The 15,044-nt window shown below is 51.7% G+C and overlaps 1 protein-coding gene across 1 annotated transcript in view; it reads left to right on the top strand.

Annotated features, from left to right (window-relative positions):
- The first annotated feature begins 4,962 nt into the window (after positions 1-4,962).
- The window catches only part of GGT6 (gamma-glutamyltransferase 6), a 79,166-nt gene continuing 69,084 nt past the window's right edge, over positions 4,963-15,044 (top strand). The window contains exon 1 of the mRNA XM_078674458.1: positions 4,963-5,043. Coding sequence (XP_078530584.1) covers positions 4,964-5,043 — 80 coding nt within the window. The 5' untranslated portion in view covers position 4,963. The remainder of the gene's footprint in view (positions 5,044-15,044) is intronic.

Raw genomic sequence — 15,044 nt, 5'->3', positions numbered from 1 at the left:
TCGGTTTTCTTGAGGGGCGCTAAGGTGTTGGTTCTGTCGGAGATCCATCTGTGGAGCGTTCGGGCTGCTGAGTTGGGGTCGCCGTTGTCCGCGATGATTGGGGTGGAGTTGCTGAGCGAGGAGGTGAGCTGGTCTTTGGTGGTTTTGGTCCCGTTTCTTCGTGGGAGCAGGTGCTGGAGTCTGTGGGTGGTAGGTGTTGTGGTGTCACCAGGGGGTTACTGTGGGGGTGGTTGCACAGACTGTACACTCGTGCCTTGGAGAAAGGCCTGGTTGCTCGTGCCAAGCTACTAAGGGGATGAGCAGGGCTATCTCAAACTGTGTCCTTACTTGGCCTAGGGTTGAGTGAGGAGACCCAGGTCTCGTATTTAGTGACAGTGCTGCGGGACAGGGACTTCGGCTTCTAACATTTGGTGGCTGAGCAGTGGGATACGATCCTAAACGTAATTGAAATGCGTATGTGCAAAACCACTTATAGTAATTGGTGTACATCATAAATTGATTGCTGCCCACGACGCAACAACATATTGCTTTGAATTGGTGGTTCTATTGTTAAGTAACCTTTAAACCACAAATGATGTGTCAAGGCGGGAAGCCAGATAGCCGGTGAGGCTGAAGCTGCAGAATTAGAGTTTAACATTGAGGCTTTGTTTACCGACAACGTTGATCAGTTCAGGAAATTCCGCAGAGCTTTGGGATGACCCATGAAGAGTAGCGCCAAGAAGGAAGAGCTGTAGGTGGCCTTGAGGGCCTGGTGGGAAGCCAAAGAGGCTCAGGAGACGCGTGATGGTGAGGTGGTTGAGGATGACCCAGGGAATGGATTTGGTCCACAGGATTTGCCAGTGGAGGGACCAGCCGCAGGGGCTGGTAGTAGCCATTCTAGGAGGAGTCTTTCACCAGAGGAGTTGGAGGAACACCAAAGGGTCAGAGAGCATGAGTTGGAGGTGTTAAAACTTAAAACTCAAGCAGAGGAGAGCAGGAACGCTCTCGCGTTCGAAGAGAAACGGATTCTCTTCACTCATGAGCTAAGCATGCGAGAACTGGACATTAAGGGTAGACAAGCTGAGCCTAGTTCGAATGGAGGCAAGCGCACCACCAGTGCCAGTAGGGATGGTGAGGTTTTGGGAGACAAGGGTACCCCAATATGTGAACCTGGGATGATAAGAGATATTTAAAGAACAATAGTTCAGGTGTGGCCTAAACGGTCCAAAAGCAAAAGAGGTGACCCAGAGGGGGGCACTGTTTTTTACAAATGTAATTAATTCCATAGGGAGCAAGAAACAGCCAGCAAAGGGTCATGTAGGTCAAAAGATGACATATTTTTTTCGAAAACATTTTTTTTTTTATAAGGTGCTCACATAATGAGTAAAAGACAGCGTGGTTGTGAAATAGTGATAGTAAATTTTAAAAAGTCATCGCATTGACAACAATAAAGCTGAACTCCATAAATGATTTACACAAGTTATGAGGAGGTTAAAATTTACTATAACTATTTCTCCTACCCTGCTCTTCAGCCCCGCCCCACCGCAGGAGCACACAATAAAATGATAATAACATTACGTTATTATCGTGTTCTTTTTTCCTTTCTTTTCTGCTTGAAGGCAGTGGGGCGACGCTCATCCGCCTTAGTGCAGGAGACACCACTGCTTATATAATCTCAATGCTTATAATTCCAATACACCCTCCCCCTGGGGTACCTAGGGAAGGCCTTAGGGGTGGTTTATATGTAAGAGTAAGGCAGAGTTGAGTAAGACAAAAACCTATGTTTGACCCAAAAATAATGGATATAGGTCTCATGGTTACTGAAATAATAAATCATCACTGCAACACATCCACCATTTTCAAAAATGTTGTCCAGATAATTTCGGCCGTGGACTGCAATGTCTACTCAGGCTAATTACTTCTTTAATGATACAAAAGCAAAAATAAAAAATGAAATGCTTTGCACAACAATTTTTTCACGGAGGTATATGAGGGTCTGGGATTATACCGTGTCTGCTTGCTTTTTTTAGAATATGCTTTGTAATTTTTTTCGACATGCTAAGAAACAGATTATCCCTGTAGTAATAGATACTTTTACTTAACGTGTGCATTCTTCTGGGTACAGTGTGTGTGATACTGGGAATAACACGATCAGGTTTGCTATTGCTACCACAATGCCCCTGATCCCTTCATGGGATTGTTAGTGACACAAAAGCAAAAGTTCTCTGTCGGTTACACATTGCATAGCGGCTTCGAGGGCTACAGTGACCGGTCTGTCACATTCATTGCTGGTGCCTTTGAACCACGTTCACGTGTGGCATCTGTGGGTGGGGAAGCACACCTGGTAGGGTTACGCCAAAGTCCTCACTTATGCAACAATTGTTTATTAAATTTCTATATGTCTCTGTCTTTTTTATTTATTTTCTGAGTATTTGTTTTTTTTTGTTTATCCTTCTCTTCACTCTGTTCATGTTTTGTACGTAAATTTCAGGAAAGGGAAGACATAGGGCCAGATGTAGGTGTCCGAATACCGGTCGGAAACGGACGAAAATACCGATTTTCAGCCGTTTCCGTCCGGTATTTGGACATTGGTATGTAGGGGCATGTAAAATTACAGAATCGGTAAAATACCGAATTGGTAAAATTACCGATTCGGTAAAATACCGAATTGGTAAAATTACCGATTCTGTAATTTCAGATGTAGGTACCACTGTTTTCAGTGCTACAAGGGTTTAAGAATTCTTAATTTACCACCAACTAGTAGTTGGTGGTAAATTAAGAAAACCATTTAAAAAGCATCTTTTTTGCTTTTTAAACAGTGCCATGTGGCACACATACATGCCCTAAAGGCATGTATGTGTGTCACATTGCACACAAGGCAAAAACTGGGGTGCTAGAGGGTGTCAAAGTGACACCCTGTCCCCCTTGGCAATTCGGTATTTTTACCGATTCTGTAATTACAGAATCGGTAAATACCGACTCTTACAGATTCGGTAATTATTTACCTACATCTGCCTCCTTCCTATTTACCGACTCTTAAATACCGATTCGGTATGAGTCGGTATTTAAGAGTCGGTAAATAGGAATTACCTACATCTGGCCCTCAATGTTCATGGCTCTTTAATTAGAACTGTGATGATGACTGATTCTGAAATGACCTAGTTTGCAATGTTTTGGTTCGGTAGTCAAGGCAGCTATGGAGGTGGTCAGAGGAGGTAAGCTCTGCTATCGTCATCTCCTCAACAGATGTTATGCATCTGTAATACCCGCGCCTGTGGTGTCTCCTTGACACCATCAATGTTACGAGATACGAGGTCTGTTTAATCCCGGGATCAGACCTGTGGCTGTGCTCTGATGTCTGCAGCTGGAGAGAGTGCACGCAGGGGACCGACAGAGGGCATCGCATTCATCCACATGAGATAGAATGAGGAGTTGAACTATACTTTTCTGACAGTTCTCAGGAGAATAGGAATGACCTTTTTAATCACAATGATTATAAAAAAGCAGACAGAGGTCACTTTGTCAATATAGGTGGTAAAAGGTAGCTGGGCCCCCAAGATGACGCCAGTGAAGCGGGAGTGGAGGGACCCAGATCTCCGTGACCCTGAGCGGTGGAGCAGAGGGTTGAACTTCCAAGGATGAGTGGTGTCAGCCTCATAAGTACAGGGGCAGAGTGAACTCAAGTCTATCCACCATGGCTGGGTTGGGCACCCGGGCACGCGGGCAATCCCCGGGAGGCTGGCGCCCCAGGAGGCTGCTTGTGACACTTGGAGGCCGGGTTGGGCCTCCAGCAGCGGGGGGTGCATCTCAAGCGAGCCTGCGGCAGCTTGGAAGAGTGGCTCCGGTTCTAGCGCGGAGGGGCAAATTCTCCCCTGGGGGCTGAATGTATCATTTTTGCCCGGGCTGCTTTTAGTTCCGTTCGGCCCTGGTACCCACTGTGCCACACCCGTGCTGTCCACTGTGCCACACCCGTGCTGTCCTGGGCCTTGGACTGAGGTTTGCTCTCCAGCAGTCACAGGCAGCATGGAGGCGCAGACTGAAAGAACAGAGATTGGAAGCTGGGGGACATGGACGGTACAGAGTGAGGCTGGAGGCCGGACCCTCCGAGCCCACAGGTACCTCTCGGACCCAAGAGCAAGGGTGAGCCAAAGGAAAGGCCTGGAAGCTGCGGAAAGAACATTTCATTTTGATGCCTTTCTTTTGTTACAGTGTTAATAGCGCAAACTCGCCCCCCGGGCGTTGGCTCTTTGCACGAGCACCGGTTTCATTCCAGGACACGTTCATTTCTGTCAGGCGCGGGGAGAATACGTGATTTGCCCAGGATCACAGGATGCTGAGCCGACGCCGAGACTTGAACCCGCTCCCCAGCACCAAGGGCGGCAGCTCTGGCCCTTACGCCAACATACGGTGAAGTCTGTCCTCCTGGTGGAGGCAGGACGGTGCGAGAGGGCTCAAGACCCGAGCACCGTGACAGCCAGCAGGGGCCCAGGTGGACGGGGTCTGTGCCCCGGAGTGAGAGCAGGTGCCGCTCTCGCCTGTCACGCGCCGCCCCTCACCTGTCACGCGCTGCCCCTCCCCTGTCACGCGCCCTGCGGCGGGGGTGCTGGGCCGTGACCTCGGGTGTGGTTGATCCCGGTGTCTTCAGGTGGGGGGTGGGGCCGGTGACTCGTCAGACCGCACAGACCGGAGGGCCGAGTGCCCCACTCCAGGCTGTCACAGGTGTGTGTCACGCGAGAGGCGTGGCTCCAGGTGAGTTCTGTCTCGAGGGGCGTGGCTCCCTCGGTGGGCGTGGTCTCAGGTCAGCGCTCCCATAGGTTGCCCTGGAGCGGACTCCTCCCTCCCTCGGGGCGCGCGGCCGCGTTGCCCTGGTGACGGCGTGTGGGCGGGGCCGCCGTGGGCGCGGGCGGAAGGTGCCAGGGAGGCCCGAGGAGCGAAGGGTGACAGCGGGAGCCGAGCCCGGGCTCAGCCTCAGCCTCACCCCGGCATGGAGGCCGCGCGGCCCGGCGTGCGCTACCAGAGGCTGCGGGACAGCGAGGAGCCGAGGGTGACTGTGCACCTGTACAGGTGAGGGGGAGCAGATTGTGATGGTACACCTGTACAGGTGAGGGGGAGCCGCAGGTGCACCTGCACAGGTGATGGGGTACAGGTGAGGGGACACCTGTACAGGTGAGAGGGGGCGGGGGATGACGGGGCACCTGTACAGGTGAGAGGGGGCACAGGTGAGGGTGCACCTGTGCAGCTGAGGAAGAGCTGGGCGTGATGGTTCACCTGTACAGGTGAGAGGGGGACAGGTGACAGTGCACCTGTACAGGTTTTGGGGAGTAGAGTGTGATGGTACTCCTGTACAAGTGAGGGGAGAGCCGCAGGTGCGGGTGCACCTGCACAGGTAATGGGGTACAGGTGAGGGGACACCTGTACAGGTGAGGAGGAGCTGGGCGTGATGGTTCACCTGTACAGGTAAGGGGGAACGCGGCGTGACGGTGCACCTCTGTAGGTGAGGGGGTGCAGGTGACGGTGCACTTGGACAGGTGAGTAGGGTGGGGTTACACTGGTGATGGTGCACCTGGACAGGTGAGGAGGGAGGGAATAGAGGAGACAATGCATCTGTACAGGTGAAGAGAGTGAATGTGAATGTGTACAGAGTAGGAGCTCGGGTGACCGATGCAACTGACCAGGTGAGCTCAGAGTGACCGATGCAACTGACCGGGTGAGCTCAGAGTGACCGATGCAACTGACCGGGTGAGCTCAGAGTGACCGATGCAACTGAGCGGATGAGGAGCTCAGGTGGAGATGGGAGTGCATTGCAGCTGTAGCAGTGAGAGGCGGAGGGCATCGCAGGAGGGAGTTACATGTGGCGAGTTTCTTGCACAGGTGAGGGATTGATGTTAGGTGAGAAGATGCAGGTGGAGGCACCTCCAACACCGACAAGTCCTGTGGAGCAGAACTGCTGCAGACATTGTGGCACTGTGGATCTGACCAATCAGCAGAGACAAGTGTCTCAGATTTAGTGCTGACAAGTGGCTTTTTGGCCATTGGGAATCTTCTCCTGGCCGCTTGAAGCATGGAAAGGTGGCAGCCTGGTGCCAGTGAAATCACCAGCTTAACGTTTTATATAGAATCAAATTAATGTCCTCGGGGTTGGATTGGGAGCAGCAATAGGCCTGGGCACTCTAAAACAAAATAAAGTGGCCCATATTTGCGCTTTGCACCTTTTCACCAAACACTGCTTCAGTGTTTCAAGTATTATGAAAAGAAGGGGGGGGGGGGTATCTAAAAGAGGAGTGTTTTTGTTACTTCACTGCAAATGCTGCCGGGACTCCTTGCGCGTGAATTAGTTCACAGCGGTGAACCACGCCTGAATACAAGTGAGGCCACTCTGCTCAGGCCCCCCACATACATTAGTGGACCGGCGAGCGAGAGGCTGGGAGTGACACCTCTGCCCCCTTGGTTGAAGGGAGGCAACAGAGACCCATCTGCCTCCTGATTGTCCGTTCGGGCCCCCGCTGTGCCGCTGGTGGCGTTCGGGCCCCCTCTGTGCCGCTGGTGGCCTTCGGGCCCCCACTGTGCCGCTGGTGGCATATGAACGCACAGCCCAGATCTGCCACCACGCTGGCCAAGAAAGCGCGACCCACAGCTGCGACCCCGACACCGGCCCATTGCCCGAGAGCCCGTCTTACCAATCCAACTACTGCTCGCTGTACTGCGCTTCAACACCTCGTCAGGGGTTATTAGGCACTATATAAATGCAGTTACAATTCTTGGATTACTGCGGCTTTGCCAAGTTTCCAGAACATTGTGCACTGCACAGCCAGATCCAGCCAGAGGAAAGGGGCGTGTGCGAGGGGCGGGTCAGTGTGTGTGTTTGTGAAGGTTGAACTGAAGTTTAGAGGAATTCCTTTTACCCATACTTCCGTAAAACATCTGGAATATGGTATAGCTACGATCTTGTGGTTTAAACCTCCTGGGGCTCAGGTGTGTGACGCGATGGGATCCGCCTGCGAATCAAATTAAGGGAAAGGGAAGCCCGACCCCTTTATTTTTAACTTCTGTGTTCCTTCAGTTTAAACTTACTTTACAGCAACCCCATGCTTTTGTTTTTAGTTTTAAGCACAGCATCACCTCACAATTGATGACTGCAGGACCGAGGCGTTGACACTCATGCTGCACGCAGTGCTAAACCTGGCTCGTGGTGTCTGAACATTGGCCATTGGTCGTTCCAGTGCTAGGAAACACATCTGGAAATGCTGGCCTTTGTTGCTGGGTTATTGTAGTGTTTTTGTAGTGCAGGCCTAACAGGCGTTTCTTCCTCATTTGCTTAGGTTGTTTTTTCAAGTATTTCAAACCTCAGAGTGGACACTGGCATCCCTGGGTGGTGCCCGGGCTGATGGCATTCACTGGCACTGGTCGCTGGTTGACACAAACTGTCTGGGACTGTCCTGCTCTTATGCAGACACCCCCCTATGCAGGCTCCCCTTCGAAGTCCAAGGAAAGCAGACAGAACGCTCACCCTCTATCAGAGTGAGATGAAACTCTTGTATTTAATTTCAGTTGGTTTTCTTGATGTCTTTTCTCTTGTCCTATTTGCTTCGTTATAGTTCTGTTTGGTACCCGAGAGGCTGCAATCAGCCACAAACATACCTGTGAAAAGCATCCCAAAGAATGTTCGCTTTCGCTGTATTCTGATTGGTGCATTTTGAGGGGTCATGGATAATTCAGTACACTTGCAGAAAAACAGGCCCTGGAATCTGTCAGAGCTCTGGTCTCTGTGTTGCCATCTTTGCATCAAACACCTCCAGCTCAGAATCAGTCTCAGCACCCCCTCTGTCCTATAGTTCTCTTTTTGGGGTACCCTTCAAACTATACCTTCAACCCAGATTCAACGTTTTGAAGACAAGTAAGATGGTTGTATTTTTTTATACTTTTGGGTCAGAGTGTCTCCAAATAACTTTTTTTATTTGTCTTTCTTCAAGGGATTTGGTAGAAATCTCGTTTCATTCAAATTTCGGTGAATATCTTTTAGTCGTCTGTCTTATTCTTGTCTTGAATTGAAGATTCTCCCTCATTGTACGCAGGGAGAGGCCGATAGCGCTACTTTTCCTCAGATCCTTGATTACCAGCCGCATCTCTTCATGGCCCTTTGCTACCAACGCTCATGAATGTTTACGTGACGTAGTTACTTGCCTTCTTCCCGCCTCATGATGGCCACAGTTAGATCGGGGGCTTTGGTTTTACCCAAAGAGAAGGTCCGCGAGGGACTCGAGAATCCATTTCCCCCGGGCCCGGCCCGGTTGGTGATGTTGGTTTGGGGGTGCGTGCTTTCCTGGAGGGGGGGGGGGGGAGGAGGAGGGGTGATCGGGGGAGCGTGCTTTCCTCGGGGTGGTGGTCGGGGGGTGCGTGCTTTCCTCGGGGTGTGGTCGGGGGGTGCGTGCTTTCCTCGGGGTGGTGGTCGGGGGGTGCGTGCTTTCCTGGGGTGGTGGTGGGGGGTGCGTGCTTACCTCGGGGTGGTGATCGGTGGGGTTGGGTTATCTCTTCTAATAATAATAATAATAATAAGGGGTTGGGTTATCTCTTCTAATAATAATAATAATAATAAGGGGTTGGGTTATCTCTTCTAATAATAATAATAATAATAATAAGGGGTTGGGTTATCTCTTCTAATAATAATAATAATAATAATAAGGGGTTGGGTTATCTCTTCTAATAATAATAATAAACACATTTATAAAGCGCCTGGTTACCCTGGACTAGTGTGTCCCCGCACTGCGGTGCAAAGAGGCAGGGTTTGTCCTGAGGGCACAAACTCTGTTGGCGACAAGGCTCGTCCCATCCATGGGATCCACGCATGTGCGTGTTCCATGAGCAGTGAGATGGTGGTCATGCACCAGCAGAGGTCCCGGATGTGTGGTGCCTTCACGCACTCGGACTGCCATGTACCGGTGGGCCTTGGCCATCCCTAACAGCATGGGCCAAGCTGCCACCCATCTGAGGTGAGGCGGGTATGGACAATGCTGTATGTACATTCAAATGACATACAGATGTTGCAGGAGGTAAGGGCCTGCAGGCAGGGTCTAGACGCCCCCCCCCTCTGATGGAATGCTTGCACGCCCCCTCCACCCGCTCTTTGCTTCCTCTCCCGCAGTTCCCCTCCACCCCCCATGTTTCTACCGTGAGTGACCCCCTCCCCACGCCTGGTGGTGGGTGGTTTCATGCTGCCCTCGCCCTCCCTTCAGGAAGAACCATCCTGCCGCCTCGAGGCCTCCGACTGACAGATGTTATCTCAGTGACCTTTGCCCCCGGACACACCCTCACTGGCACCTGCTCACCTCCTGGGACGGGTCTCCACCCCTGAGGTATTTACGTGCCACACTCGTATCTACCTCTGTGGAATGTTTTACTTCCTTCTCCCCAAGTCTTGCTGCTTTACTTCTACCCCTGCTGCCTTTACGTCTGCCTTCAGTGTCCATCCTTCCCCTGACGTGCCTCTGTCCATCGTCCTTTCGGAGATGTGTCCTTCAGAGGAGGGCTCACTGGCACCCCCATGATGAACTGTATCCCACTTGATCCTGAGTGAGCAGGTGAGGCAGGCAAGACCAGCAGTTTAGCATGTGCGGTATCTTTTTGTTTTTCTTTCTGCCTCTTATCCTCCCTTCTTTCTTGATTTCCTTCTTTCTTCCCATTCTTTGCTGGATTGTTTTATCCATTTATGCTTCCAGTCTTCTTTCGTTGTTTTACGTCCATCCTTTTTATCAGTCCTTTTTTCTCATTGCTTGTAGAGTCCTTCATCCACCCCTCCTTTATTTTGAGCATCCATCCCTCCATCCATCCTTCTGCCAGCAGTCCACATATCCTACGCTACATGCATCATCGTCATTCCTTCATTCATACTTTTATTTCTCCATCCGCTCTGCCTGCAACCATCCATCCACCCTTTTCTGCCCCCCTCCTTTCCATCCATCCTTCCCTGCGCCCCTCCTTTCCATCCACCCTTTTCTGCCCCCCTCCTTTCCATCCATCCTTCCCTGCGCCCCTCCTTTCCATCCATCCTTCCCTGCGCCCCTCCTTTCCATCCATCCTTCCCTGCACCCCTCCTTTCCATCCATCCTTCCCTGCGCCCCTCCTTTCCATCCATCCTTTCCATCCATCCTTCCCTGCACCCCTCCTTTCCATCCATCCTTCCCTGCACCCCTCCTTTCCATCCATCCTTCCCTGCGCCCCTCCTTTCCATCCATCCTTCCCTGCGCCCCTCATTTTCTTCAGGTTTTCTCTGCCCTCTTTTCCGTCCATCCTTCGCTTCGTCCCTCCCTTATGTCCCTCCCCTCCTCCATCTATCCTTTTCTGCCCCTCCCCTACTCTTTTCCATCCATCCTTCCCTGCACTCTTCCTTTTGGCCCTTCTTCTCCTCCATCCACCCCTGCGCCGCTGAAGCTGGGATTGAAGGGTTTCAGACCAGGGTAGGCAGAGCCCCAAACCTCGTTCAGGGGCGGCTCTAGGCTCACGGTGGCCCTGGGCAGGGAGCGTAGGTAGGGGGCCCTGGAAGAGGGGGTCCGGGCGGGGCGGAGCGCGAAGGCCAGTGAAGGGGGGGGTGGGGAGTCAGGGTGTTTGGAAGTGGAACAGAGCCGGAGGCCGCCACATCCCTGCCAGGGGCCGCCACGCAAACATGTATCCATCCTCAGAGGATTATTATATTAAGGATATATATTGGCGTGGTGGCCCCTGGGGTTTGGTGGCCCTGTGCAGGTGCACAGCTTGCACATGCCTAAAGCTGCCCCAGTCTCGTTCCCCCCCCCCCCACAGGGGGAGCCGCTTTTGCACCAGCCGAGCCGGTCTACCTGGTTTCGAGAGAGAGCCGACGGTATCGGAAATGCTGCTCCACCCGCAGCAGGGTCACCACACCCACACCCGCCACACCCGGTGAGGAACAAAGAGAGCGCCAACCTGCTGCAGGGCGCGCGGTGTGCAACACGAGGGCCTCACACAAGCCTGTGAACGCGAACACACCCTGTGTGAAGAGGGGGCCTCGTACAGGAGCAGAGGCTCAGGCCCGGACTGGCCATAGCGGGCACCAGGCAATCCCCCGGTGTGCCGCAAGGCAAGGGTTGGGGCCGGTTTTGGGCCCTGGGGGCCGATTTTGTTTGAGGGCCGTTTTTGCAGCATAGCTGCAAAATCGGCCCTGCAACAAAATCGGCCGAAAACCTGCCCTAGCAAAGCGCTCAGCGGCACCGCCAACTGCCCCCCCCCCCCCTCCTCAGTGGGGAGGGGGTGCCGGCCGAGCACTTTGCCAGTCCGGCCCTGCAGAGGCTGCTAACACTCTCTCTCCCTCCATCACATGCAAGAGAAAATACCCTACACGCACACACCTCAGACAGTATCTCTCTCACACACATGCACGCCGCACACTGTTTTACACCACACACTCTGTCGTGCACACGCCCACACGTCTCACACACACTCTCACTCACTCTCATAATCTCTCTCTCACACACACGCACTCTCTCCACTCGACACGCACCAAGTACAAGTTGCACACACGCTCATTTGATGCAAGCGATGCCCTCACGCCCAGTCAGGCGCAGTATAAGAGGAGGCCTCACGCACATGACACGCACACCTGCTGTACAAGCTGCCCGGCCCCGGGGCTGTCCCAGGGGCAGGTTACACACATCTTTCCGGTTTCACCAGTGCCTGTCTGTCCTCCTCATCCAGTGCAGACTTGACAACGGGAGGGAGGGGGGGGCGACAAGTCCAGCGCAAGGGATCAAATTCCGCAAAGTCCCATTAGTCCCTGGCCCAGGAGGCGCTGGGCGCCTCGCGCTGCTGTCGGAGGTCTGCAGGTGCGGGTTAGAAGGTGGCGGCCCGCACACCTATGGCATGGGTGGCCACAACCCCAAGCAGGGGTACCGAGGGGACGGGACATTGAGCGTCAGGTACCCTCACAGCCCGGCTCACTAGCTCTGGCTCTCATGTCAGCGCCTGGAGACCCTCGCGGGGAATTAGCGGCGCTTTATAAATCCGGTTTGATTGATTCTTTGATCTGAAGCAGGGCCCCCCCACCAGGGCCCCCTCTCAGCTGTTCAACCACAGAAAAATATATTTTTTTCACCTCAGCTCTTTTACTGCCAGTACGTTTTGCTGTGCAAATGCTTGTGTCCAGGAGCGCCCCCGGGTGTGGAGGGGAGAGAAGGCCGGCCACGCCCAGACACCGCAGGCTGTAGGCACAAGGAGCACCCTGCCTACACCGAGGTGCCGGCGGACCCTGGGGGCGCAGGGGCTGGCCCGACCCGTGACTGCCATCGGCGCGTGTGTATGTAAGCAAGGCGCTGCCAACAGGCACGTCAACACCGCATCACCGACTCCTCTGTGCCAGGGGGTGAAGTCAAGAACACATTGTCCCGTGGCGTGAACTAAAACAGCCCTAACTAGGGTCACAGACAACTTCAAATCACACAACAATGCTCCTAGTACATACAATATCCTCAATACACTAGCAGCAAATCTATTTTGTCAATCCAAATCTTTCACACATCTATTTTTATTGTATACATATAGATACAATTTCTTGAAAAAGAGAAGTGCGCACAATTTAAAAAGTCACAAAAGTTCATGTGACACACAGAAAATTAATGTATTTAAAATACCACAAACAATATAAAATACGAGCAATGGAAAAACACAATACACAATTTTTACAAAAAGAGACAAAGAATGTCCTATACATTACACTCTGTCATTCGTAGAGCATGTCCTGTGGGACAATTAGAGAACTAGGCCTGGAATACTAAATTTCGTAGTATCTACAGTACCAAGTTTTCCCTGGATTATGCCAAAACAAGTGGATGAATGCATACATGGCCCAGCGGCCCAGGCGAGCCTGCCGGTGACCTTTCACCTCTATGATGCCATCTTCAGGGTGTCTGACGCGGCAGTAATGCGCACAGTGCTTCTCTGCGCTACTGCGCCCGGCGAGGCCCTCCCAGTAAAGACCCCGGGCCTCCTGCGAGCGCTGGGTGGGTGCGAGGAAGTTATGTTATGTTATGTTAACACTGCTTATATAGCGCATGGCTACCCCAGCAACGGGGCGTCCCAGCGCTGTGAACACACCAGAGAACAGAGCAGCACAGCGGGAATAGAAGATTTAAATGGAAGTCACGGCCACCACCGGGGGGGGGGGGGGGGGGGGGGCATCGGCCGCTGGGTGAGGCGGCCATGGAGGTGTGCACAGCTTGCCGGGGGCGAAGGCATCGTTTAGAAATCCCACGGGGACTGTCCTTGGCCGAGAGTCTGTGACCTGCAGGGCTGGTGTGCACAGACGTTCTTTGAAGGTAGGCATAACAATTTAAAAGTGCCTATGCATACATCTGACAATTCAGTGTTGCACAGTGTTTGCTGCTCACTTTTTCAGGGGGTTGCGCGATTTCCTGCTTATCTTTCTCATGAGCCCGTGAAAGAACTTCTCTTTATTGGTGTGAGCCCTCTTTTAGGTTTGCTGAACTACTTTTTAGGTCTCGCGACCTATCGATGCGCACATGCGCATCGAGCGGAGCGAGAATTCATGTCGGCAAACTGCTTGTGAAACCACCAGCTTTTTGCCTGGCGTTTTCACGAAGTTCACGTGAACCACGTGAACAACATGAACGCGCATCAGCCTCCCTCCCTCCTAATTGCATCTTGCCGCAGAGCACATCAAAGGGCTTCGCCCAGCGTGCGCTCTGCGGCTTCTCGGCTTCTCCTCCCCTAACTTCCTTGCATTTCTCCTCCCCCTCCTTTATGATCGTCTCCACGTTTGCCATGTGCTGATTAAACTGTACTGCCTTTCACCTGTTCGTGCCTGCCGTCTGCCATGTCACACTAGTTGTGTCATTTTTACTGCTCTTCTTAGCCGTCATCTTGCCTTGCTGTGTTTTTTTTTTTTTTTTACATTTACAGCAAGCTGTCCGTTATGCTCGCCTCGTGCATATGCCTCTAACTGCTTCATTAATGCACGTGCCTGCCGTCTGCCACGCTTTCCATTATTGTTCTTCACAGCTCATTCTAGAGCTCGCGCTATGTTTCATTACACATTTGCCCGTGCCATTCTCCTGCATTGTTCTTTAGAGCCTGCGCTCTGTGCCACCACCAGAGATATCGCGTCTTCTCACGAGCGCGTCTATTATTAATCACTCTGCCTGTGTTGCGAGAGCACCGTGAAATACTTCTGCCAGCAATTTTGTTTTCTTCTAAAGATTAAAGTGTTGTGGCCACTCACATAGTAAAGCGACACTTACCTCTTGCTGTTCACCCTGGTGTCCTCAGTTCTTTCTTCCTCATTACCTTGCTCTCAACACCGTAGAGTGTGAAATCGCTCTCAGAGACAGTCTTTCCTGTTGAACACTGCCACCCTGTGGCGAACACTGGCTTATAGTTTCAAGCAGCAATTTTTAATTCCCTTCTGTGCAGTTTTTCCCACCCAAAAAACTTTTCATCTAACAAACTTAATTAGTGGGTTCATTTATTATTTCTTTCCATTATGTTTGGCAGTATGTAAACCATACGTGGACATATGGACCACATTACAATTGCACAATGTGAATGCTGAATCCATATCCATGAAAACGATGCAGTGATATGCAGCATAATGTCTAGATTCAGTAATTCGGGAAGCAACAAGTGAATCCGCCAGCTTATTAATACAATTGACACATATTTTCTCAATTTTTGCATACGAAAATTGAAACCTTTCGCTGACAAATCTCCTAATCGGCACCAAGTTGCATTGCCAATAGGTCTCGCTTGTGGGACCTTATAAGTATTTAGTTTTGCAGCACAATATCCTTGTTGCATAATCGGATATTGTGCTGCAAAACTAAATACTTATAAGGTCCCACAAGCGAGACCTATTGGCAATGCCAATGCTTGTTTTTTTGAGTTTTTCATTGCTAGAAAGTTTGTGCAGAGCCAGTCAGTCAGTCAGTCAGTCAAATATCTTTATTCGATTATTTAAAATCATAAAAGAGCGAGCAATACACGGGAACATTTCATCATGACACATATTAATATAGATCAAGATTTGTTTAAAAAACCCTAAAAAC

This window comes from Lissotriton helveticus, chromosome 2_1 (genome assembly GCF_964261635.1).
Source record: "Lissotriton helveticus chromosome 2_1, aLisHel1.1, whole genome shotgun sequence".
NCBI classification, from domain to species: Eukaryota; Metazoa; Chordata; class Amphibia; order Caudata; family Salamandridae; genus Lissotriton; species Lissotriton helveticus.
The sequence above is the reverse complement of the archived record's forward strand: the minus strand, read 5'-3'. Positions and strand labels throughout refer to the sequence as shown.